At 44.5% G+C, this 27,576-nt stretch overlaps 1 protein-coding gene across 5 annotated transcripts in view; it reads right to left on the bottom strand.

Annotated features, from left to right (window-relative positions):
* Positions 1-27,576, bottom strand: part of STK3 (serine/threonine kinase 3) — a 318,957-nt gene that overhangs the window by 281,056 nt on the left and 10,325 nt on the right. For all 5 annotated transcript variants that reach the window (XM_075920320.1, XM_075920321.1, XM_075920323.1 and 2 more), the window contains exons 2-4: positions 10,266-10,346; positions 8,045-8,173; positions 2,097-2,211 (exon numbers count right to left, since the gene is read on the bottom strand). In XM_075920320.1, coding sequence (XP_075776435.1) covers positions 2,097-2,211; positions 8,045-8,173; positions 10,266-10,346 — 325 coding nt within the window. The remainder of the gene's footprint in view (positions 1-2,096; positions 2,212-8,044; positions 8,174-10,265; positions 10,347-27,576) is intronic.

The raw sequence follows: 27,576 nt of genomic DNA, 5'->3' as shown, positions 1-27,576 counted from the left end.
AAATTAATGCTGAAATATCAATTTAGGTGAAAGACAGATGTAAGAAAAAAAAAGAAAGCCCAAACCACAGCTCAACTTCCTAAACAAAGTATTTAGAGGATGGCAAGTGAGAGGTGAAGGAGTAAAGGGAAACAAAGTATTGCAATTTTAACTCTATCAGTGACAAGAATTTGTATATTTTAGAGATACAAACTATGCCGTGAGAGTTCTTTTAAGATGTGCAAAATAATCAAATGAAAATAAACTGAATTTTGTGATCAAGAATATGATCTTGCCGATGAAGAGACATTATTTGTCTTGTTCAGGGGTATCCAAACTTTTTTCAAAGAGGGCCAGATTTGATGAAGTGAACATGCGTGAGGGCCGACCATTTTGTCTGACATTCTTTGAACCATTAAAATTAAATGCAAATTAACTATTTTATGCAAAGTTTATTGCAAACGGCATACTTTTCATTTCGTCACATGGATGACAAATCTAAACAGGTGTTAAATCACTCTGCCTTCCATATCTGAAGGCCAGATGAAAAAAAAATCCAGGAAGCTGAAATATATGTCAGGAGCATTGTAAAGTACATTACATATTATTGGTAATAAAGGTTGTCTGTCAACTTTTAAGTTCAAAAAATATGAACAGGAACATAACACCAAGTATACATGTTGTGTCCAAATATATTTATAACTGATTTAGACCAACTGACATTAACTGAGATTTTACAATGTATTCATCTCAATACATATGGATTCGTTGGGGGCCATAAAAGATAGATATTGCCAAATTACCTGTGGGGCCGTATTAAACCGTAACACGGGCCGCAATTGGCCCGCGGGCCAGACTTTGGACATGCCTGGTCTAGTTGAAATATATACAAATATTTGAGGGGCCCCATCCTGAGAGATTTCACAGATTAAGAGATTCCAATCACAACTTCCAATTCCCAACAGCCTGAATGGAATTTAAAAAGAGCGCCCAACATTAAGGGTAGGTCTACACTGCACAAAAGAGTGTTCTCAACCCTGTTTTGGTAACCTTAGTTAAAGTAGGATTAAAATAACAGTGAAGACACAGTGGATATGTCTACACTGCTAAAAACAAACAAAAACCTTTGGCAGAAAGTCTCAAAGTTTGGGGTCAATACTATGTGACTAAAAACAGCAGTGTAGATGGTTTTGCTCAGGCTACACTTTGGGCTATGAAACCATGCAAATAGGGTGGGGTTCAGAGTCTGAGTACAAATGTATGCACTGCTATTTTTAAGCCTGCAAGTCCAAATCAGTTTACCCAGGCTCTTCCAATTCGCTGCCTCATGGGCTGTGTCTACACTGCACCCCTTTTCCGGAAAAGGGATGCAGATGAGACAAGTCGGAATTGCAAATGAAGCGGGGGATTTAAATATCCCCCGCTTCATTTGTATAAACATGGCTGCCGCTTTTTTCCGGCTCGGGGCTTTGCCGGAAAAAAGCGCCAGTCTAGACGGGAATCTTTCGGAAAATAAAGCCTTTTCCGAAAGGTCCCTTATTCCTCTTAAAATCAGGAATAAGGGACCTTTCGGAAAAGGCTTTATTTTCCGAAAGATCCCCGTCTAGACTGGCGCTTTTTTCCGGCAAAGCCCCGAGCCGGAAAAAAGCGGCAGCCATGTTTATACAAATGAAGCGGGGGATATTTAAATCCCCCGCTTCATTTGCAATTCCGACTTGTCTCATCTGCATCCCTTTTCCGGAAAAAGGGTGCAGTGTAGACACAGCCATGGTGTTTTGGTTTGGGAAGAGGGGCAGGAGGTTGCCGTCTAGGCATACCTAGTAACTCTGCTTTTAACCTGTTACCAATTTGAGTTGAATCCTGGCCTCCCCTACTCTTGCTGCTAATAGAAGTTAACAGCCAACTTGCCCTATCTTCATTACTATTTTAACCCAATTTAGCTAACCCAAGTTAAGAACACTTCTTTTTTTTGCCATGCAGACATGCCTTTAGGATTGAACCCACTTCAAAAATTACCCTAGATTTAGACAAAGCATATCTTTTTTCTTAATTATATTACTTAAAATTTAAAAAGTTAGAATAAAACAATGGTATAAAAAATACACAAGGGCACTTACTGTTTTATTCCGTAATCTAATTATGTCCGATACAGAACCAGCTCCACAATACTCCATAACAATCCATAGATCTGTGTTCTTAAAGTAGCTGCCATAGTACTTGACAACATAGGGACTAAATATAAAAACACAAAACAGTTGAGATTCATATATTAATGAACTGACATTGGAGATCTTTTCAGTGTTGAAGGTCTAATAAAATGAGGATTTGGGACTCACTAGCATAGCCAAAGAACGTGAGCTGCAGTTAAATGAATTTTAGGTCATGACAGATAGACTTTCAGAAGTTTGGTTGCTTAACCAAAATGACAAAGATTCCTATCGAATGACTTACAATGCTACCACACCCTGCCAAATAAATGCAAAGACCTTCTTAATAACCAATTGCTTTCTGATGAAGAGGAAGCACTTTCCCCACTCTTGTTTTCTTTGAGAAAAGTCTATTCCCCTTTTCATAGTTTGCTTTCCAACAGTTTTCAGTAGCCTTCTACTTTTTCCAGTGCTGACTGGACAGCATGGAAATTGTTCTAAAATTCCCCTTTTCTTCTACATAACCAACAGGAGTCTATTTCAAAAACAAATCTAAATAGCTACCTAAATATTGTTTAATCTAAACTTCTGCTATAGAAATAACTGTGGAACTGTAAATGAGGTTTCTATATCAAGTTGTTACAGAACACTGTTATTCATATAGTGCCATAAACTGTGCAGTTGGTATTTCCATTCATCAACATAGCAAATAAAGGACATAAATCCACCCTTGAGATAAGGAGCCAAAGGCACAAGGAACTGTGATCCAATATAAATTGGTGCCTCCAATCCAAAAGGGAAGCAAGTAGTCCCTGTAACAGGAATACTTAATGAATGAGAGGTGTTCAGGAACTTCTTAAAGAGGCAAAATTATCATACACTAATAATTGGAGGGCTGCTTTCAAACTGGCACCAGCCACTTCTTGTAATTTGGCAATAAGGCACTTACTCAGGTTTCTGACGCTGGCCTCCTAGTACTGCAGCCTGAGTTTGAGTCTTCCAAAGACTTTTCATTTGTTTTATTTAAGCAGCCTTAAGACCAGGGGTGGACAAAAGAGCCTCCGCAGGCCAGATCCGGCCCACCAAGCGGGTTGATCTGGCCCGCCGAGGCCCTGCTGCTCCTCTACCCCCAGCCCAATTAGGACCTGGGGGTGGAGGAGCATATGAAACTTCCTCTCGCTCTGCGAGAAGCACGCAGCACTTCAAAGTGCTACGCTCTTCTCGCAAGGCAGGAGGAGATGTCACGCGCTCCCCCACCCCCAAACTGTGATTGGCCTGGGAAAGGGACTGCGCAAAGTTTCTTCCACCCTGCGAGGAGCACACAGCACTTCAAAGTGCCATATGGTCATGCAGGGCGGGGGGCAGGATGAAGGAAGCTTCGCTCATCTCCCCCGCCCCCAGATCCAGATTGGCCTGTGGGCAGGGGGGGGAGCACTTTGAAGTGCCACGTGCGCCTCACAGGGTGGGGTAGGGGCGGGAGGAGGCTTCGCACTCCCCCCGCCCCCAGGCCAATCAGGCCCTGGGAATGGGGGAGCCGCGCGAAACTTCCTTCGCCCTGCCCAGCCATGTGCTCCTCGCAGGGCGGGAGGAGGCTTCACGTACTCCTCCATCCCCAGGCCAGGGACATGGGTGCCTAGTGGGAAGGGGGTGGCGCAAAGGGGACTCCAACCCCAGACCAATCATGGTTTGGAGGTAGGGTAGCCCAGAGATCAAACTGGCCCTGCCCCTTCCGGGTTAGGCCCTGCCTCTTCTGGGCAGCCTAGGGGCACTTCAAAAATTGTTGAAGTGGCCCCCAGCCCAAAATTAGTGCCCACCCGATTAAGACCCTTTCTCCTTGCCTAGATCACAGAGTTTCTCTAAATTTCTATGCCAATATGTTCTACTGCTAAGCTAACTCAAACCCAATACAAAAGCAAAAGTGCCTACTGATATGCATTAAGAAGCACTACGATCCAACTCCAGCCTGACCACATACCAAACTACTGACAATATGTATTACAAAATTCATTTCAGCCTTCTGAAAGAACACATTACCATTTGAACACTGCCTCTTCCCATTATGTCTCTCTACAAAGGAAAAAGTATTTCCATGGCAAAAATGATGAAGACTTAACAATAAAATATTAATAAGACATAATAAAAGAAGTTATATTATTTCTATTTACAATTTAAACAGTTTAATATTTAAAGCAATATTTCTTTGATATTAAAAACAGGCTTGGCAGCACTTTTTCAGAGGTTGCTTAGATCTGGAGGCCACATTCAAAGTTTGTGCCTACACTGGAGAAAAGAAACAGTTTTAAATATAATCTATGCAGTGTTTTTACACAAAACACACTGTTTCAGTTTAAAGTTTTATCCTGCCTTCATATTTGCTCTCAGGGTGTATAGAAATAGATTATTTAAAAAAAAACAAATAAAAATAAATAAATTTTTTTATTTAAATTCATTTTTTCTTTTTTTTTTAAATATACCTATTTAAAATTAAATGTGAAGCTATGACATGTCAAGACCTAAATTTACTGTAATTTGTTAAAATCATTTAAATAAAACTAAAACATTTCATATTAAGCAGTATATACTTGTTGACAAACTTTTAAAGTAAGTTAAACCATTTAAGTTGTAGAAGTTATTGACAAAGCATCTTTTGACAGCAGTAGCCTCTTCTGCATATACAGAGAGAATATTTTCTTCATTTGTGTTATTCAGCTAGTTCAGTTCAATTATTAATTAATGCAGAGTTAAGACAGTTATGGCAATTTCCTGCAATATACTTAAAAGATCTTACTGTATTAAGTTTATGTATTATTGTGAGCTGGGACAGAATATAACCTCTTTTAAGATGGGCCAGGGAGATATGTGGCAAATATTGTAAACCAATGCAATATTCTTGGAGTCCTCTGTTTTAAGTTAATTATATATGTATGACTGTGTGCTGCACCATGATGGAGGGCTACTTAATTCCAGGAATTAAGAACAGTGGGTGGTGATTAAGATGAACCAGTCAGGCTGCAGCCCTCACCCCTGAAAGATACCATCTCCTGGAAAGGCTCACCCATATTAAATGGATTCTCCAGAGACCAATAGACAAAGAAAGGACTTTTGAATGAATAGTCTGACACAAGTCCTTTTTTTCTGACCAAGCAAATGGTCAAGGATATTGTGTCCATGGAGGGTTCCCAATTCTTTCGCAAGGGTCGGAAGGACACGACCTTCTAAGGCCACATAAGATTGATGATTGACCTCTGGTAAGCTTTTTAGTAAGAATATAGTTCTTTTGATCTGTGTGGTAACTTATAACTGGGCATGGCCTTCAGAGAGAAAAAACGCACAGATGCTGGACTGTCTAGCAGAGTGGTTCCCAACCTTTTTGAGCGTATGGACCCCTTTTCAATGTATTAACATTTCATGGACCCCCTGAGGGAGAAAAAAAAGGAAAAGAAAAGTAAGGAAAGAAAAAGAAAAGTAAAGATCAGGTCCACGGTGGTGGGCATGATTCCGATTTTTAAAATTTCCAGACACCCTACAGTACTGTCACAGACCACCAGGGGTCAGTGGACCACAGGTTGGGAACCACCGGACATGCTGGGGTTATCACACTGTCCACAGGCAACTGTGCAGCCTGGAAAACCCACATAGAAAGAAGAGAGATGCACCTCTTCACCTAAGAGAGTTGATAGCTGAAGACCTAGAAGACTAGAGTGGGCGCCCTTGATTGACCAGGATGAGGGGGATACAAATATGCAGTTGCCCTGAACCATTACACCACCTATCAGGAGCTGAAAAAACAGGAACGCCTGTTCTCCTCTTCTACTCTATGAATAAAAACTAGTGAGAGAGGATGAGATTTACTATTTCTCAACTCTGGAAGGACATGGTAATCAGAAACAATCCGTTCAAATCACTAACTTAGATAATGCTTCCTTTGTTTAATAAATGTTAGCTTTAAAATGCAAAATAAACTTTAGGGATTTTTTTCCTATGTATCCAGCACATTTAAGGTAATTTTAACTAATGTTTTGAAAATGCTGTTTTGTATATTTTTAATCAAACTACAATTTGCATCCAAACAGAGCTTGACACAAATCACAAATAAAAGAATAATCTAACAAATGAGATATAATATCATTCTCCATTTTCTACAATAAAGTAAATATTATAAATCTGAATAAACTTATGTCAAAACACATAATTACTTAAATAAATGTGAATATAGTGGATGCTTCTCGACAGCAAAAAGAAGCATCGAATTTAGTGTAAAGATTACAGTCACTTGCAAATCAACATGTTTTAATGGTTTCCAACCACAGAGAATCAATATATCTTTAGACAAATACTGAGAAGTGCAAATACAAAAACAAGTCAAATCTATTATTTTAATAAAAAATAATTAAATTAATTCTTAGGTTTCCTGTTTGCTGATTTTAAAATCATGATTAAAATTTGTGATTTAAACAATCCATCCTACCTATTCTGTGCTGTCCCCAACTGCATCTATACTGCCTCCTATATACCTTATTTCACAATTTCCAGCACAGCTCCCTAAGAAGAGCATACTGGGAAATCTTTTAAAAAGTCTTCCAGAAAAAGACCAAGCTTCCATGATGTCCTGGGAAATCTCCCATTTTGGGTTTATGTTTTGGGTGGGTAGGTGGATGAGTAGGTGGAGGAGGGGTAGTAAGAAGAATTCCAATAACCCTTCAGGGTCCAGAATCATTTAATAGTTTCCATTTCTCAAATTCAGACTATGACAAATACTATGTGAAGTGTCAAATGTAAAGCAATAGATACTGGATGCTTCAGATGTACCTGCTAAGAGCAAGAAAGCGATATTAATAGACAAGAGATTTTGCTACATCAATCATTGAGAACCTAGTTGTACACAAATTTCTGTAGATGGAACACCTCACCAAATTCATGGTACTTTGGCCTGGTGTACACTAGGAACTTACATCAGTATAGATATATCTCTTGGAGCGGGGTGAAATACGACATGTGTGTTTAAAGATCGACAGATTTTGGCCCTACTTTTGCAAAATGAGGCCCTTATACCACCAACTTAAAGAAGACTTCTCATATGCATAAGGGTTCACCATCATGGATCACATTGCAGGAGCAAGATAATTATCTTTCTTAAAAAACACCCCATACACACAGAGGACAAAACAATTTAAATGCAAGTAGCACTTGTAACGCTAACTTTCATTTTTACTTCCTTATAAATTAAGGTCCTGTTCCTGCAGCCTTACTCAGAAAACTGCCACCACAATCAGAGGATAAGTTGTCCAAAAGAGGCTGTAGGATAACAGCATTTCCCTCACTCCTGCCCCCAGAGTAATCATTGCTGCAGAAATGCCAATTGTATAATAAAGACTGCTCTTCCAAGTACAAGATATTCATCTTTCCCCTTTCTTTTTTTTTTAAATTAACAGTTATTAGTCTTAGCCTACCACATTTCTTACCAATGCTCTGAAGTGGAGGACTCAAAATTCACATGTATTTATCTGGTCATAGTAAATATTAACAGTACACCATTTTTTTTTTTTTTTAAATCTTGCTTTAATTATAATCATGTCAAGTTATTTTGGTTGGATGGTGCTTGTAAACAGGTACGTATCCAAAAATGTACTTTATTCTTCTCAGAATAACATTTATTAAGTGAATTGTTCATATTAATTTGAAAATATATTAATAACTTTCAGTGATTTATATTAAGTACATTTCACTATAAGCTCAGGTAAAAATGTTACCATCAGCGAGCAATAAGCAGTGGTCATTAAAATTACAATTCAGTGCCAGGTTTAAATAGGCTTCTTCTAATCTTCAGTTACGCCCTTGTCATATTACAAGTACATTTTAAAATAAACATATAAAAAAAGAGGCAAAGAATTAAATACATAAATAAATATTGTTCATACCTGTCACACTGCTGCATTATAGAAATTTCTTTAATTATTTCCTGAAGATCTGACTCAACAGGGACTTGTTTAATTGCCACTACTTGTCCAGATTCCTTGTGTATTGCTTTAAACACACTACCATAAGATCTAAAAATAACAAAGAATTACAAATTGAAGTGAAGTGTTCTAAAAATGTTTCTTTTCTTCCTCCCAATCAGCACTATTCCAAAGATTATACCAAACCAGTGTTCCCTCTAATTTTTTCCATCAACGTGTGGAATAAATTTTGTTATGCATACCACTGCATATGCGGTTGTGCACTACCAGTAGAAACACATGCTGCTGGCTTTTGGCACTCTGCCAATCAGCTGGCTGGTATTTGAATCTCTCCTGGGTGACCGCTCAAGCACTCATCTTACAGGGAACACTGATGCCAACCACTGTATTCATTTAAAATACTTTTTTTTTTAAATCAGATGCTTATAAATTACAAGGGATTTCAATTTCACCATGACTGTGCATCTGAAAAAGAAGTCCATCCTTGCCAGAGGATGTCATGAAGACTTGGAATTTAAAACGGTTCAAAAAAAGAGCTAGATAAATTCATGGAGGTTAAGTCCATCAATGGCTATTAGCCAGGATGGGTAGGAATGGCGTGCTTAGCCTCTGTTTTGTCTGGAAATGGATGACAGAAGAGGGTCACATGATAACTACCTGTTGTGTTCACTCCCTCTGGGGCATCTGTCCCTCTTATATACTCCATAATTGTGAACCAAGAGAGGGGAAAATGGACAAGATTAATCTTTTATCCATTTCAGTCCCTCATCGTCAGCTTTATAGTTGACTACTTTGGCCAACAATATGACTTTTCTATAGTCACAATGCCAGATGATTCAATAACTGTCTACAGAATTTAGGCTTATTGCAGGCTACACCACTTGTCACATAAAGCAGCCCCTGTTCAATTTACAAAGCCTGCAGCACTCCTACATTCTCATGGTCGTGAGTAGGCTTGTACTCTTCCCAACAGCATAAACACCTGAACAGCTACCACTTTCCTTGGGAAAAATCACAATAAAAATGGAGCTCTTCCCTACACAGAGGCCTTCCCTACTTCAACCTTTTTCCCCACCTTAAAAATAGTCAAGCTGCAAAACAATCTCTTTTAGAGCACATCTGTCTGCGAGTCCATTTGTTCAAAAACTCCTTCCAAATGGTAAGAGCTAGGGCCACCAAATTTGGTATGCAGCTTCCTCTTCTCCTAACTTAAAGCACGGTCAGGTTGTGCCAGGACAACTAGAAGCCCTGGGGAAAGTGGTTTTCCATAACATGCAAATGGAGGGTTTGCTGTTCTGAGGGATGCAATATGAGAGTGACCACTTGGGGCAGCAAGCCCGCAGGGGAGACCTAATCTGCAGAGTGGCCACTGGAGATAGCTGTACCACCAAAGGAGTGGCCAGCAGGGCTGGGGCTCCACTATCTTGCCTGCAAGCACACCAAGTAAGTAGCCCGCCTGGCCCAAGCCCTTTCCCTTCCCTTCTGGGGTCGCAGTGCTGGAGTGGGGAGGAGAAAAAAGGCCCTTGGCATCTGGAGGGGGGCTGGAGGAACATAAAATGCTCCTGATGGCTGGAGGGAAGACTGCGGGTACAGAAGTGGCCCATGTCAAATGAGACCCCCTTTCTGAGCCCCTCTTCACCCCCCATCCCTCACTCTCGCACTTCCCCTGCACCCAGCTTCCAAGACCACCCCATACTCCCAAGGCCCAGTCCTGAGTCCTGTCCCCCTGTCCCGACACTGTCAGTCAACCCCCTGTCCTGAAGGATTTGGGGAACACTGGGTAAGTCTGCAATAAGAAGATAGATACTTTGCTTCACAGTAACCACATTCTCTAAATGAGCAATGAAATGATAACACGAAAGGTAACCCATATACCACTCTGAATATAACTTTATATCATTCTCATCTACATTCCAATTTGTAATTAATTGTAGTTTGTGTAAAAGAAAATATTCCTGACTTCACTACCACCACAAAAATAACTTATTTTTCTGCCTCAGTGAATGAAAGGCATGACAAAAATGCATGGGTAGGATTTCAAAAAACCTACACAGGCATTTGCTGTTTGAGTGCTAAAAAAAGTCACAGTTTAGTTCATACTCATTGACACTATGTCACTTTTAATATCATATTAGTTTTAAATATTCTCCACATATTCCCTCACACAAACAGTTTTACTCACCCTTCACCAAGCTTCTCTAAAACATCAAAGACTTCTTCAGGCTGCTTAGTTAAGCTGTCTTCACTTAGCTTTTTCAGCTTGCTAATAAAAATAATATTTTACAATAAGTCATTTCTATATTTGACTTTAAAAGATTAAAACATATAGCTCAAGGAAAAAACTTAGGTATTATAATGAAAAAGGACAAAAATTAAAATCTTACTACAAAAGTGTCAGGAGCACTTATAAAGAAAAACAAGAATCAGATACAGACTGTCATAAAAGGCTGCTCATTAAAACACAATAGTGAAAAAGACAATACTCCTGTCCATTGAGAAGGGAAGGAGACACTGTCCTCCTCACAACTTTTAGTGGTTAAGGCACTCACCACGGAGACCTAGATTCCATTCCTCCCTTGCATGAGGTGAAGTAGGAATCTGACCTTGTATCTACCCACATCTCAGGAGAATACTTTAACCACCAGTCTATTAGGTACAATGATGTGTAGCTGTGAATAGCTCTTCAATTAGGAGAGACTCAAACAGGTACATGAATTAGATCTTTATCTAGTCGGTGGGTGCCCTAATCACAAGATGATAGAGTCAGACAGACACACACACACTCTCGCACCCACACAACCCCCATGACTATTCAAGTATTTTATGCAAATTTGAGCAGCTTCAACAAAAGGCTGGGAAATACAGACCCCTTGAATAGCATAGCCTGGTGGCTAGTACATTTTCCTGCAATATGGAAGACATAAGTTCAAATCCCAGTTCCACGTCAGGCAGAAGTGTGGAGGAACTGAACTCAGGTCTTCCACATCACAGATGAGAGCCTTAACACAGAGCTAAAACTCAAAGTGGAGGGTACCATGATGTGAATGGCACCCCAGTCCACTAAAAAAAAAATGTTTGGTTGAATTGCTATCACATTTGCAAATAGCTTTGTATCAATCAAAGATGAATAAACAATTAATCAAAAACAATTTCACAGCTCTAGTTACCACTCAAAAGAAGTTAAAAAATGTCAGAATTAAGGTTGCCTGAACAACCCTGATTTAGCCTCTTGTGTGCACACATCAATTACATGATCACATACTATTCCCCCCTTCCAGACTTAATTCAGTCCCCTCTAATCTAGGGATGCGAACTGGTAACCATTAAGGATGATGCTTACTGGGTACAGGTTAACTGGTGATTAGCAGCAGCTCCCCTCACTGTGGCCTGTTGGCAGTGCTACCAATCCCCTAACCTCAGGGCCATGGCTGGCAGTAGCAGCTGCCTCCTGATCCCAAGGCTTGAAGCGTTCTGCTGCCGGCATGGTGGCAGCAGCCTGAGTCCCGGGGCCGGGAGCCACCTGTCGCCAGCAGCAGCCCCTCAGACCTGCGGTTGTAGCCCAGAACCTCCTGCTGATGACAACTGCCCACCCCCCGCTGATGGCGGCAGCAGCAGGATAATCCCTCCAGCTCTGGGCTGGATCCCACTTACTCAGTTAATTAGTTAACCTAACATTTAACCCGTTAACTCAGCGGTTCCCAACCCTTTAATGCTGCGGATGGTCAAACCCTCACACTTTTGCAAATATGCTAATAAAATGTTCCCATCCACCAAAAGTCTGTGAATAGGTTTGTCCATCTGCAGCATAAAAAGCCCCAGACCCCAGAGCCCCTCACCACCAGCCCTAACCCCTAAAGCAGTGGTCACCAACCAGTAGATCAGGATCTATTGGTAGATCTTGGAGCCTCTGACAGATGATTCTGATTGGTTTGTCCACTATCAACTGCTGGCACTTCAGCTGCTCTTCCCTCCCACTGCTGGGCATCTCCTGCCCTTTGCCTTGGAACTGTTCCCCCAGGAGCCTTCTGCTTGCTATGCAGGGCAAGGAGAGGAGAGTGCTGATGTCAAGGGGCCCCCTTCTCCCACCCCAAATCCTATCTCTACAGATTAGAGAGGAAGCACAACAGGAGTAGAGATGGAGCAAGTTTGTTAGCTGCTTTTGGAATAGTGCAGGGCCAGGGCAGGGGTGAGTCTGCCTTAGCCCCATTTTACCACCACCCAGGAGCCATCTGAGGTAAGCAGGGTCCAGCTGGAGCCCACATCTCAAACCTTTATGCAAGTCATCAACCCCCTCCTGTACCCCAAACCCCTGCCTTAGCCCCGAGGAACCTGGCATCCAAACACCTTTCCAGAGCCTGCACCTAGAACCTCCTCCAGCACTCCAACTGTCTGCCCCAAGCTCAGCTCACAGCCCCTCTCACACTCCAAATCCTTTAGGCCAAGACCAGAACCTGTACCCCAATCCTCTGCCCCAGCTTGGTGAAAGTGAGGGAGGATGGGGGGGGGGGGGGGGGAGAAGGAGGTGGGGTAATGGTATTTGGGTTTGCACTTAAATTCAAAAAGTGATCTTGTGCTTAAAAAGGTTGGAGACAACTGCCCTAGAGCCCGCCACTATCCCTCAGCGCCAGCCACTGACCGCAGAGTCCCCTGCACCCAGCCCTTCACAGTGCCAGCCCCCTCCCCCCCCAGATTCCCCAGTGCGAGCCTCCTGTTTCCAAAGCCCCATTGCACCCAACCTCCTTCAGGGTGCCTCAAGTGCCAAGCCCCAATCCTCAATATTAGTACCATCTCCAGTGCCCCTAGTGCCAGCCCTGCCCCCATAACCCTCTCACTACTAGCACCGCTCCTAGAGCCCCCTCTCCCCCTATGCTCCCTACCCTGGATGCCCCAGTGCCCCCCAGTGTCAGCCCCTGGCCTCTTACAGCCCGCCCCTCGCCCCTCAGAGCTCCCCATTACTAGCCCCATCCCCAGAGCCCCCCCAGTGCCAGCCCCCTGCCTCTTCGAGCCCCCCAGCACTAGCCCTGACCCTGGAACTCCCAGTCCTCCCCTCCTCACCTAGCCCAGCACTACTTCCCAGCCTCCAGCTAAGCACTGCTGCCCAGGTCGCTGAAGCTTTAAGGCAGCTGTGCTGGGCTCTGCAGGGTCCTCCCACCACGCAGCACACCGCTCTTCTGTGGCCAGGAGGAGAACCCCCTGCCCCCATCCAATGCTGACTGGCTGAGAGGCAGGGCAGGACACGCCTCTTCCAACAGCCGCGGCAGGAGAGGAGGCACTAGACCAGGGGTGGGCAATAATTTTTGATGGGGGGGCCACTCCAAGATTTTGGAAAGTGGTCGAGGGCTGCATTCTTACATGGTATTAATGGAGATGCAGGGTCTGTGATGGAGGTTGGGTGCAGAAGGGAGCTTAGAGTAAGGGACTGGGGTGCAGGAGGGAGACTGGAGTCTGGGAGGGAGCTGGGATGAAGCAGGCGGTTGTGACCTAGGGCAGGGGACTAGAGTGCAGGCGTTTGGAATGTGACCTAGGATAGGAGGGGCAGGAGATTGGGGTGCCAGATCTGGGAGGAGGGATGGGTGCAAGAGCGGGACAGAGGGTTTGGGAATGTGCAGTTGGGGGGGAGGGGGAACAGAGAGTTGGGGCAGGAAAGGGCTGGGTGCCAGAAGCAGGCTGTGGCCAAGAGACTTACTTGCCAGCTGCCAAACTAGCCTGCCTGTCAGCAGAGCTTAAAATGTTTTCCAGCCAGCCTGCCTGGCAATGTGCTTCCTGAATAACTGAGTCTAGGAGAGGGGGGTGTGATTCTTTTTAGCTACCTATTATTCTAACAAGCAGCTCCCATTAGCTGGTTTGTGCCAGAAACCGGCCAATGGAAATATGATGGGGGCAGGTCAGCTCCTAAAACTTTCCTCCTCCCCTCCAGTTTCAAAACTGAAACGGAACCCTGAAGCTGTGTTTCTGCCAGGCACATGGGGCTGTAGGGCAAGCTGGGCAGCCTACCTGGGGCTCCCCACTGCCTCCACAGGCCAGATCCGGTGGCTTGGCGGACTGGATCCAGCCTATGGGCTGTATTTTGCCTGCGCTAGGCGATGTACTTGAGCCCCAGCCCCCAGAGCAGTTGCAGCCCGGCAGCCAACAGTTCGTGGTCCAGCACCAGTCCACAGACTGGCGATTTGAAACCATTGCATTAACTGCTTCATTAGGATTTTACATCCCTGTTTCCGACCACCAACCTCCAATTCTTTGCTTCTATCCCAGTCTCCACCCCTTCCTAAAGCTCTTCACCCTATCTTGCCTTACACGATGTGTCAGCAAAGGCTTTCCTTGTTGACCGATCTCCATCTTGACTGCCGGTGTGTGCCGACAAACAGCTGAAGCGGCAAAACGCGGTGGCCATTTTTATTCTAATGAAGCAAGGGATATTTAAATCCCCGCTTCATTGACTATGTCGGTATGTCTAATTTACATGCCTTTTTCGGCAGAGGCATATAGTCTAGACATACCCAAATAGTTTGTTTACCTGAACACCTGCAGGCAGAGCCCCACAGCTCCCATTGGCTTGGAATGGTGAACTGCAGCGAACAGGAGCTACAAGCAGTTGTACCTGCTAACGATAATGTAAATAGTCTGGTGACCCACCAGGGTGAATGCTGGTAAATCACATCCCACAGGCCGCTTATTGCCTCTGGTACAGTGTACATTTGACAGGCTAATAAATTTGTTGGCAGCACCATCTTACCATTTATATGCCATCATTGTCCAAATTACTATGGTCTGGTGCACCCAGCACATCTACCAGGCCAAAGGAAAGTTTTTTTCCATGGGATCTGGACACTGCTAGTTTGCAGGCCTAGTACAGGCAACCAGAAGGTGAACCAATGAACTTGAGACTGATTGCAGTTGGGGTGGGATTTTGCCTGTTTTCATCACTTTATTTTCTCCTTTTATTATAGGGATATAAACTGTCTATTTGATATAGGGGTAGAGGTGATTTAAACTTTAGTGTAAGTTTAGATTATATGATTGGTGGGATGTGAAGCACCTACATGATTGTGAGATTTTGCACTTTATCAAAAGCTTAGTACAAAACTTCCTGGATTTTCCTTACTTTGAAAGCAGCCACAATGCCACATTTTCTAAAAATAAACAAGTTATTAAACAAATTCAAGTGGAAAAAAAGCCAGCTACCCCTCTATAAAATAACTATTACATGTTACTTTATGACATGTAATAAATAGTCCACATATTGTGCAATGCAAGTACATAGTGTTTGTATACAAAATATTAACTACTACTGAATACAAAGGTTCAAAGGCCAGTATCAAAGGTTGTGTTATTCTCTCACCAGGTTCCTCCTCCTGTTCGCCCTCCCCACTCCAAAAACACATTGCTTCCTTTGCATATGACTACACAGAGAACACTTGTGCTTCCAGTTTGTGGAACAGTCCATTGCCTCACCTGTCCCAGTTTTCTAAATTCTGCACTGGCTGAATATGGTAAGGAGAGGAGAGTCTATGCCATTTGTGCTGGCATGGCTGGGTTCCATATGCCTCCATTCTTCCTCCAGAAATCCTTCCGGTAGTCTTTATACCTGCAGAATGCTTTATTTTCTGATGCCCTGCATGTTCCTCATTAGGGATGTGAAAGTGTAACCCTATACACGGTCAACTGTTGAGCATGGGCTTATCAGTTAACCTTTACAGTTACACACAGGCTCCTGGTATGTGTGGGGAGACAGATTAAAAGCTGGCTCCCCACACACGCTGACTCCCAAGGAACTGCCTGCTCCTCCCTCCATCTCTTCGCACTCACACCCGCTTCTGTATCAGAGGCAGCAGTGTGGGATATGGGGGCAGGCGGAAGCCAGTGCACACAAGGAGCTGCCCATATGTAACAATGTAACCGCTGAAATTTTCAGCGGCTACAACTTCCCTATTCCTCATGCCTTCACATCATATGGCAACCATAATGTTGACAACCTATTTGCATTTACACTGCTGCTCTATGGTCTTGTCATTAGGAAATATTTGCAGAGGCTCAGAAAGAATTCAACCCAGCTTGATTACAGCAGCAGCAGAATTGTATTGTTACTTAATAAGTTAACTTAAAACAACAAAGAAATCCTAAAACCTGCCTCAGTCATCACTTAAATAATACCTCATGCTAGAAGTGGAAGGTATGGATTCCTAGCTGATTAGGAAGATAGCAACTAGACCGCAAACACTGACTACAACAAGTGGAAACTTAAGAAATGGCTGCTGAGAGGCAGCAACATGCAGCTGCAACACATGCATCCTTCCCCAGCACTATTAGTTATGCGGAATTCTGATACAAAAGATTTATATAGCAATTTGAAGTGTATATTGGAGCCAAAGGAACTAGTATAATAAAAGAGGAGCAAAAGAATGCCTCTATTTGATAGTGGTTGGTTTTGTAGTACTGGATATATATACAATGTATTCCATATGGAGGATGTGGAGGGGGGAAAAAAAATGATGCATGGAGAATCATTGGGACCTTATGGAAAATACGTCACCTATGACATTTTCCTGGATAAAAACCAAAAGAAAAAAAAAGGCAGAGACAGGCGCTTGTTAAGTCTTTCACATTAAAGAGCCAATGTTATGAACATAGAACATTAACCAACCCTCTTATTAAAAGCCAAGCAATCTTGGAATGTAACAACTCAAAAAAGACACATTAAAAGCTATTAAAGAGGCATGGATCCAACACTTGAAAAGGCCATTTTCATATATGCCAAGTGGCAGAATAAAAGCTGAAGTGCAGAAAAAGAAGGCTCTAGAGGGACAGGACATATGACTAAAAAACAGAGTTAAACAGCCTTCCAAGTGAAATAGTGGGTGCAAAAAAAAAAAAACTAATTTATTTCAAGACTGAGCTTGTGATGAGGCTGCTATTAGCTAATTACTCGAATAGTCAGATATGGAGAGGGCACCAAATTACTACTAGGTATCTGGCCAATGGGGCTAACTGACCACCATATCTGTGGCCAGGGAGGCATGAGCCCTCAGATCAGACTGGCAGGGACCTTGGGGAATTTCCACCTTCTTTTGCAGTGTATGGCATGGGTCACTTCCTCATTTGAAGTGAAGTAAATGATGGATTCTAATTTGCAGTCTTTAAATCCAGTTTTGAGGACTTCAGCCAGAGATTAGACCTGTTAGAGCCGCGTTTCTAAAACTGTGGGTCCCGACCCCCTGAGGGGTCACAAGCAACTTAGAGGGGGTCACGGTATCACAAAGTTTGAGAACCCCTGTGTTAGAGAAATGCGTGAGGTTCTGTGGCCTGTGATGTGCAGGAAGTCACATTAGATGATCATGATGGTCCTTTCTGGACATAAAGTTTGTGTCTAAGCAAGCAAGAAGTTCAAAGAACGAAAGGGCAAAAAGGAAAAGTCATATGTCAAACACATTATGTCAGTGATGTAGCAACTGACACAAGAACAAGAAGAGTCCCACATTGGGGAGGGATGGTGTATAAACTGTAATAATGCCCAAGCAGTTTGCAAAGGTGAGTGTACACAAGACTCAGGGAACTGTCTGAGTTGAAGGCAAAGTAAAAGATCCCCCAAGTGAAGGAAAGAAGCTGTTCATGAATACAAAAGAAGAAAAAACACCTGCAAACACAAAGAATAACTAACCCAAATTTGTATAAATGTCTTACAAACCAAGAACATCACCACACATGAATCACTACTTCCTCTGAACCTTTCTTTCCATTTCTTAAAGATTAAGAAGTCAAAAGTAAAACTGAAATCCTGTAGTAAGGAGCATGTTCTGTTTCTGAACAAGTGTGAATTGTCACTGATCCATTAAAACAAAATAAGAATGTGTTTTAGAGTATCAACAAAAGCAATCAATCCTTGGGTTCCATGAGTGAGATGCCTGGCCTTATAAAGAAGGTATATATCAGAGTCAGAAAAAACATGGAAACCAACTTAAACCAGATGTGAATGGGCTAACTTCATCCTACAATCATGTATCCACAGAATAGAAGATTCTCTCACACGGTTATACTTGCCTGTTGTTGTCTCACAAGCTTTAAGAGGAGAGACAGTTATACATATTACACTCATAAAAATTAGAGAAAGAGCTGCCAAACATAAGAACAGATGGCATCCTCCACACAACAGAAGTAGAGTTAATAGACTGGATCATTAGTATTAGATTCATTAGTATTAAGAGAAAGAAAAGAGGAGACAGGCTCAGACTTTACACTGACCAATCCTCCCAAATCTCTGAATAATAAAAGAACATTTCCTCTTGCCTATGAGAAATGAAATGGTTGGTTAAAAATGCAGAAGCCAATTCTTCAAATCCAATGCTTTTCTAGGGTTTTGTCACACTCTCCTAGAGAAAGAGAGGACCAAAATTTGCACTTTTAGTGTACTCAGGGTTGCCAGAAGGTTGAAACAAAAATACCGAACACTTCCCTCCCCCTCCCCCTGCAAAAAAAAAAAAAACACTGGGAAAAAATTCTGTTGAAGTTAAAAAAAGGGGGGGGTGGGATGGACCAAAGTTGTTGAGCAAAAAAAAAATTTAAAATAAAATAAAACAGCATGTGCCCTTTAAGAGTGAGTACAGGGACAGGAACAGGGGAACGGTTTAGCACTACGACCCATAGGAAGCATTGCTTCCCCTTGGTCTGCAGCCACTTTGTGCAGGCAGCCTTGAGGAACCAGATAAGCTTGGGAGCTGAGGTTGGGGGGCTGGGGGAGTTGGGAGCCAGGGGGGACTCGGGAGGGGGGGGGGGGCCAGGCACTGAGTGTTTGTAGGGTTGCCAGGTGCCCAGCATTTTCGCCTCCTGGCTGGGGGGGGGGGGGGGGGGGGGGCGGGGGAGGGAGAAAGAATCAGAAAATACCGGACATTTTAGGTGTCTGGTATTCTCCAAAAATTTTTACTGGACAGGAAGCAAACATACCGGACCGTCCAGGTGAATATCAGACACCCTCATGGCAGATTTACAAACTTAAATGCTAGGTGGCCTGAAAATGTCCATGGTGCTAGGATGTTTTGGAATTCAGATCTAAATTAATGGAAGAAGGCTGGTTTTCCCCCAGGAACACTATGAACAGTAATGGTGTGAACTAGGGATGTAATCATGTAACGATTTAAACAGTTAACCAATAAGCAAAAGCTCATCGGTTACTGTAACCGTTACACGCCAGCTCCTGGCCCCTCTGCCCTGGAAGCAGGGCCAGTAACCAGGAAGGGGGTGGAAGGTGGGCTTAAAAACTGGCTCCTGACACGCACTCACACTTCTGCCTCTGATACATCTGTTAACTTCCACTTCTCCCCCACCACAGGAGATTTTTGTACAGTTGTGTGTTATGTGCAGAAGTGAAACACTGTGGCAAGCTCTACTGGCCTTCTCTTTGCCAGTATTTGTTTATAAGCCCTCATCAATTAGTGCAACCAAAACACAGATTTTCTGTGTAAAATGAACTGTCAGTTCTTTATGAATGAAATTAACAGTTTTTAATTAAACAATTATGTAACAAAAATGCACCTCAACTGAAACAAATACGAAAAGACAGCTTTTAATTATGAAAGAAACAACTACAAAGAACCCTTTAATTAAACCAGCTGTAAAATGAAACAGAAAAATCCAGCAGTGGGCAGGGCACAAGACAGCGAGTTGTGGGGGAGAACTCCTTATCACAGGCAAATATACATCTGTGTTTTGCCTTTTCTGGTTTGTCAGACTTCTTGTTGGGACTGCTTTGTCTCAAAGATATCAAGGGCAAGAGAGGGCTCAAGGGAGATAGGGACCCAGGTACAGAGTCCTGGGTGCCCTAAGCTGGGCTCCAGAGAGGAATGGCCTCTGGGAGCAACGCTGGGAGGGTGCAGTGGGAAGCAGAAGTTTTTGCTCCCAGCAGTACACATTAAGAGTGTTAAGTAGCGATTAATTTGCTAGTCAAGTAGTCGATGGAATTTCCATCAACTATTCGACTAGTTGTTAAGGAAGGGATTACAGCTCACTTCCAGCTCAGATTGCCTCTGAGCACAATTCCGGGCTGGTACTCTGCACTCTTAAAGGGGCTGAGAGGAGCTGGCATGCAAAGACGCTGGCTCATTCTCTGGTCCCCTGCTGGCTCTCAGGACAACCCTCACACTGCCACTCTGCATTTTTTAAAAGGGACGCTACAGCAGCGGCCAGCCCCCCGACCTCCCTCATGCTGCCCCTCTGCATTTTAAAGGGACACAACAGCAGCAGCTGGCTTGTGCTGAGACAGACAAGCAGCCAGTCTGTCACTGCTGTGTCCCTTTAAAAATGCAGAGCAGCAGTGTAAGGGAGGTGGGGTAGCTGCGTCCCTTTTAAAAATGCAAAGTGGCAGCATGAGGGTTGTCCTGAGACCTCGTAGGGGACCAGAGATTGAGACAGCATCTTTGCATGCCTGCTCTCCTCTGTCCCTTTAAGAGTGCGGGGCGAGGGAGGGGTGAGAAGAGTGATCGAGTAGTCTATAGTGCTATCCCATATGCTACAACCTATCGGGTAGTCGACTACTCATTCCCATCCCTAGTCCACATTGATCAGGGACTGCAGAACACGACAAGGTGTTGTTTTGCAGTACTGTATTGCCCATTGCTTGGGACAGACCTGTCCAGTGCCAAACTAGAGAATTTGTTGAACCACGGGAGGTTCAATATTATCTAGAAGGAACTAGGCTCTTAAAAGACATTTAGGGCATGTCTACACAAGGAAATTTATTTTGGAAATAACTAAATTTGAAATAACTCCTGAAATAAATATTTTGAAATAAGCTTATTCCCAGAAGAAAGCAGGAGTACAGATTTCTAAATAACAGACTTGGTAGCGTGGACCCACCACATATTCTTTCAAAATACAGGGGGTTATTTCTAAGTAGCTCCCTAATATAGACGAGGGCATAGGGATAAAGTAAAGCTAAACAACAGCATAGAACATTGAGAGCCAGGACTGATGTCTGTAAACAAACTTTATGGGACCATGGGAAACTTGGCCACACTCATAAGTGGACATCCAGCTAACTGAAATCATGCCAGAACAAAGATGTTGCTGAATCACAGAATTCTGAACTAGAGAGGTTGAACCTGTAGTAACATTTGCTGCAAAGGGGCATTTTGGCTTTGAATTGCCTCCAAGAGTTGTCTCTGCATTCACTTTTCTCTTTCTGTACCATCTCTTGCCACTGCAATACTGTCCTGAAAACTGTAATGCTGTCCTTTGCCATGGCAAAGCCTCCCTAGAAAGTTTATCAGACTATCAGTTCTCAGATATAGACTCTGCCACTACACATTTTTCAAGGTTTTGAGGGAATGTAACAATGTTTGTGGACATTTCATCATGACTTTTCTTGTTTTCTCCCTCTCAGATTTGCCAGTCACTAAACCACCTAGACGGTGAGGCCAGTGCATGTGCTTTAGCTGTAACTCTTTAAAGAGTACAAAGAATTATTGTTTGTATTCTAGGGAAAGTGGCTAGATTTTTTAAGCCTCCCAAGACTCTTTGCAGTCTTGTGGAAGCCTTAGAGATGGTAAGTGGCATATGCACTGGTAGTTTTGACCTGTGCAATATATGTCTATGCCACTGTGCCTCGGAAGCTAAGAAGAGGGGAGGGTAGAATGGGATTGGGAATTATTTTCCTGGTCCAGCTTTTAAGTCTTGAATTAACAGGCTGAATCTAGGCTAAAGCAGAATCTCTCTCCTCTATCTCCCATTTCTTGAATCTACTGTAAATAACTTCTATATACATACTTCAGAAATTTGTGCATCCATGATTCTGTTTGTTCAAGAACTCCTCCTAAACAGCTCCAGAGGGGTAGTCGAGTTTGTTGTTTTTCCAGTTACAGGCTAATAGTCTAGCAGCACCTAAAAGATGAACAAAACAGATACATGTTTTGTTTGTCTTTAAGGTGCTGCTAGACTATTAATTGTTTTTTAAGCTCCTCCTAAACACTAAAAACTAGGACCACCAAATTTGGTATGCAGCTTCCTCTTCTCCCAATTTAAAGCAAGGTCAGGGTTTGGTTATGGGATAAGAGGGAAGGTCCTTTCATGGATTGAGAACTGGTTAAAAGACAGGAAACAAAGGGTAGAATAAATGGTAAATTTTCAGAATGGAGAGGGGTAACTAGTGGTGTCCCCCAGGGGTCAGTCCTGGGACCAGTCTTGTTCAACTTAGTCATAAATGATCTGGAGAAAGGGGTAAGCAGTGAGGTAGTAAAGTTTGCAGATTATACTAAACTCTTTAAGATAGTCAAGACAAAGCAGACTGTGAAGAACTTCAAAAAGATCTCACCAAACTGAGTGATTGGGCAACAAAATGGCAAATGAAGTTTAATGTGGATAAGTGTAAAGTAATGCACGTTGGAAAAAAATAACCTCAACTATACGATGGGGGCTAATTTGGCTACGACAAATCAGGAAAGAGATCTTGGAGTTATCGTGGATAGTTCTCTGAAAACTTCCACACAGTGTGCAGTGGCAGTCAAAAAGGCAAATAGGATGTTAGGAATTATTAAGAAAGGGATAGAAAATAAGACTCAGAATATCTTACTGCCCCTGTATAAAACTATGGTACACCTACATCTTGAATACTGTGTACAGATGTGGTCTCCTCACTTCAAAAAAGATATTTTGGCCATAGAAAGGGTTCAGAAAAGGGCAACTAAAATGATTGGGGGTTTAGAACGGGTCCCATATGAAGAGAGGTTAAAGCGACTGGGACTTTTCAGTTTAGAAAAGAGGAGACTGAGGGGGGATATGATAGAGGTATATAAAATCAATAGTGATGTGGAGAAGGCGGATAAAGAAAAGTTATTTATTAGTTCCCATAATAGAAGAACTAGAGGACACCAATTGAAGTTAATAGGTAGCAGGTTTAAAACTAATAAAAGAAAGTTCTTCTTCACACAACGCATAGTCAGCCTGTGGAACTCCTTGCCAGACGAGGGTGTGAAGGCTAGGACTATAGCAGAGTTTAAAGAGAAGCTAGATAATTTCATGGAAGTTAGGTCCATAAAAGGCTATTAGCCAGGAGATAGAAATAGTGTCCCTGGCCTCTGTTTGTCAGAGGCTGGAGAAGGATGGCAGGAGACAAATCGCTTGATCATTGTCTTCAGTCCACTCCCTCTGGAGCACCTGGTGCTGGCCACTGTCGGCAGACAGGCTACTGGGCTTGATGGACCTTTGGTCTGACCCAGTACAGCCATTCTTATGTTGTGCCAAAAAAAATGGGAAAGGCTGAAAATGTGACTTTTTTTCCATAAGATGGAAAGGGAGGGCCAGAGAGTAGAGGGATGTGATCCTGAGAGTGGCCATGGGAGCAACGAGCCTGCAAGGGAAAAGCTACACTGCGGAGAGATCAGTGGGGTAGCTGTACCACTAACTGAGTGGCCAGAAGGGCTAGGGCTCCACCATCTTTCCTGGCACCAGGCCAAGTAATTAGCACCCCCGTCCCAAACCCCTCACTCTGAGTCCTTGGCCACAGGGCGGGGGGAGGGGGGAAGAGGGAGGGAAAGCCCCCTGCCTTAAGCCCCTCCCCCTGCAATGCTCACACTCTTACCCCCACAAGCTCCCACCCTCCTGCCTTGCCTCCCCCACTTCCTCAAGACCCTCTCCTGACTCCTACATCCCCCACACCTACAGCCCCCTTCCCTGAAGGACCCAGGCAATACTAGGTTAGTCTTCTAGTAGGATATAAAATAGCCTTGTTGAAAAAAAGACGAAGGCTACGGCTGCACTGCAGGTTTCTTGCGCAAGAACACATGCACTACTCAAGACACTCTTGCACAAGAAAACTCTGATTTTTCACAGAATGGCCATCAGAGCACCTGTGCTTTTTCCCATAGGGGTTTCTTGTGTCCTCTGGAGTGTCCACACTTGCCTTTTTGCGCAATAGCTGTAGCGCAAAAGGAAGTTATGCCTCGTAGAAGGAGGTTTACCTACACCGGCAAAAGCCCTCTGTTCTGCCGTTTTACTTCAACAAAAGCACATTTGAGGTGTGGACACTCCGCAGGTTTTCACACAAAAACAGCCATTTTTGCACAAAAACCCTGCAGTGTAGACGTAGCCGAAGGGTAGACAAGCTAAATTCACTGTAATATTATTCACCAAAATGGTCCACCCAAAAGTGTTGTAAGAGTGCAAGAAAGTACTGAGCTCTACTGGTGGGGAAGGCAGCATAGCTAGTCTTCACAATCTTCCAACAAAAGTTAGGAAACATTTCTCAGCTGCAGAGTTTGTTTATCTCTGCTGTACGTGTTGAAAAAGAAGATAATGATATATTGGGTTTTGCAATGATTACCTGAAGGCTTCACTTTTACCAATCTAAGGCCATGTCTACACTACAAGATAAGGTCAAACCAATTAAGGTCAATGTTTGGTCACCCAATTTTGCAGTTTGGAATCAGTTTAGAGAGCGGAATCTACAGTGTGGGCTGTTGTGATCCAAGTAGCCAAGGCAGTCAAAAACATTCTGCTACTGAGGGTAGTGACACTGGGAAACACGATACCATAGTGCCGTGGTCACCAACAGGTCGATTGCGATCTACTGGTCGCTCACGAGGCCTCGACCAGTCGCTCACGAGGCATCCTGTCTGCCCCGCCCTCATTTCCCTCCCAAGCCTAAGAAGCCCCACTACCTATCTCAAGTGAAAATGGAGGTAGTGTCAGCTTCCAGGGGATGGACAGAAGTCCCGCAGCTTAGCGCCACTTCCGGCGATTCCGGAAGTAGCGCTAGCTGCTCTGCCGGGTGTACTGTGGGAGGGAACATCGGCTCCCTGCACTGCACAGGAGGGGTGAGTCAGCCCCGCAGGAGGCACGCAGGGGGGTTGGCCCCAGGGCAGGAATGCGCGCGTGGCTTCCCCGTGCGGGGTTGGGGGGGGGAGGAGCGTGTGGTTAGCACCGGGACAAGTGCACGCAGGGCTTCCCTACACAGGGTGGGGGGATTGGCCCCGGGACAGGCACGTGCACAGGATTTCCCTGCACGGGGGGGGGGGGGGGTCGGCCCCCTGGGCAGGCACATGCGCGCGGAGCTTCCCTGCACGGGGGGGGGGGGGGGGGTGTTGCGCCGGGACAAGCGCACGCGGGGCTTCCCTGTACGGGAGGGGTTGGCCCCGGGGGAAGACGCGCGCACAGGGTTTCCCTGCGCAGGTGGGGGGCTTGGCCCCTGGGGCAGGCACGCGTGCGCGGGGCTTCCCTACGCGTGATTTTAATTTTATATATCGCATAATTTAAAAATAAACTGTTTATCAGAGTGTGTAAGTAAGGGCTGGGGATAGCAAGTGATTGGCAGGAGGAGAATAGAGAGGGCGGGGCTTCAAGGAAGGGGCAGGGCATCAAGGAAGGGGCAGGGGGGTAGATCTTCGCCTATTCTGAGATTTAAAAAGTGATCTTGGGTGTAAAAAGGTTGGAGACCACTGGTGTAGTGGATGTCTTTGCTGCAATGAGGTTCCCTAACTACAGTGGTGCAACAGGCCTAATGCATAGGCAAATCCATCCTGGTCCCCAACCACCTTGCCAAGGAGTACATAAACTGTAAGAGTACTTATTGATGGTGTTCCAGGCACTAGTAGACCACAAGAACCATTTCACCAACATCAATGTGGGATGGTTGGGAAAGGTACACAGTGTGTGCATCTTTAGGAACTCCTGCTTCTTCAGAAAGATGCATGTTAGAACCATGGGCAGTAAGTGCAGCTAGGGCTGGGGGAGGCTGAGGCACCCACAGAGAGGGGGCCATGAAACCCAAGGCTCCTTGACCCTGGAACACCAGGGAGGGAAGAGGCCACACAGCTCCACCCTCACCAGCTCCGGCGCAGAGAGGGTGGATGCTGGGGACAGCAACACTCCACCCCCAGAATGCCTACAGCAGGCTTTTGGGGGCAGAGTGTGGGTAGGGCCATGCCTGGAAGTTTGGGAAGGCAAAGCCTTCCCCTGCCTAGGCTACCAGCCGCCCATGGCTGGAACCATTTCCCCCCTCTCCCCCAAAAAGTTACCATTGGAGACATGGAAATAACAATTTTGATTCTTGGCGACAGCCTACCCCTTGGCTCCTCTAGCTCACAAAAGCAGTATATAGGCAACCTGGACACCAGCAACAAGGAGTTCAGCAACAGGCTAAGCAGATGCAGAATGATTGTGGAATGTGCCTTTGGACATTTCAAGGGGAGGTTTAGGAATCTTCTGATTTGGCTGAACCTCAGTGAACAGAACATTCCCCTTTGTGGTGTCAGTCTGTTGTGTGCTCCATAATCTGTGCGAGAGCAAAGGGAAAACTTATGGCCAGGATGGGAAGCTCAGGCAGAGTGCCTAGCCAGAGACATTAAGCAGCCCAACACCAGCACAATCAGGAGAGCACAACAAGAAGCAGTGCAAATCACAGAGGTCTTGAAGCAGTTTCATGCAAGGCCCCTTTTGAGGCTCTTCCACATCACTCTCCCTAAGTTGCCCCTGTATTCGCTGTGTTTGCCTTTAATCCTCACCCCACTCCTGCAGTTGAACCAATAAAGAGACCTTTGTTCAAAGAACAGGAGATTTTATTTGGGGCAAACAGCAGGGAAAGGGGGGGGCACTTAGGAGACTGAGTAGGACTGCCTTCTACCTCCTAAGGGCCTGGAGGGCTTAGCTCCCCCTGAGGGAGGAAGCAACAGGGCTGGGAGAAGAGGATCAGGGGTGTTATGAGCATGACTCCACTACACACACTCCATCACAGCATTCAGGGAGGTGAACATGGTCTTGAGCTGTCTCGCCTGCTTCTCCCTGCCAGCTCTTCTTTCCTGGTTGCTCTGCAATCCAGTCCAGGTGCTCTGCCCACATCTCTGCCATGAAAGAGTGCATGCAGTCCATCTGCTCAAAGAACATGTCCTCCCTCATGTATTTTCACCTATGGATCTGAGACAAATGGGCAGATGCTGTAGGAGGGGAAGGACACACCAAGCTGGCTGCTGGCACAGCTGCAGAGAAAAAGTTACAAGGGCAGACTTGCTGGTGGCTTGGCATGGGAAGGTATCCTACCACAAAGGACGGCATAAGGCCAGTCTCCCCAAAAATCTTGTGAGACGGATCTGAGAGCTTCATGGAACTGTGCAGACAGGACTCCTACTCCATCTGCAGACACATTAACAAGTTGTTCTAGGCCCTCCCGCTGTGTAGACAAAGCACACCTCACATGATACCTCACTGCCTTAACCCAGTTGTAGTTAGAAAAATATTGTGAACTCACTGCAAGTACCCTCCCCAGGGTCAGTGCTGGACTAGGAGGAGAGGACCAGCTCCAGCATCATGAACAGCTCCTGGTTCTCAGGGAGTCACTGGCTGGCAAGTCGTCTCCTCCTCCTCTGCAACCATGCTATCCTCCAGGCTGACACCATGTGTATCTTGGCCAGACTAGCTGGCTAGACCCCTCCCCCATCAAAAAAAAAGTGACCAGCTGCTCGTAGTCACAGCACCTGTGAAGTGCTACACCAGACCATCTGCTCACCTCCTTCACCTTG

The sequence above is a fragment of the Pelodiscus sinensis genome, chromosome 2, assembly GCF_049634645.1.
Source record: "Pelodiscus sinensis isolate JC-2024 chromosome 2, ASM4963464v1, whole genome shotgun sequence".
NCBI classification, from domain to species: Eukaryota; Metazoa; Chordata; order Testudines; family Trionychidae; genus Pelodiscus; species Pelodiscus sinensis.
Note: the sequence above shows the minus strand (reverse complement) of the source record. Positions and strands in the feature narration are given on the sequence as shown.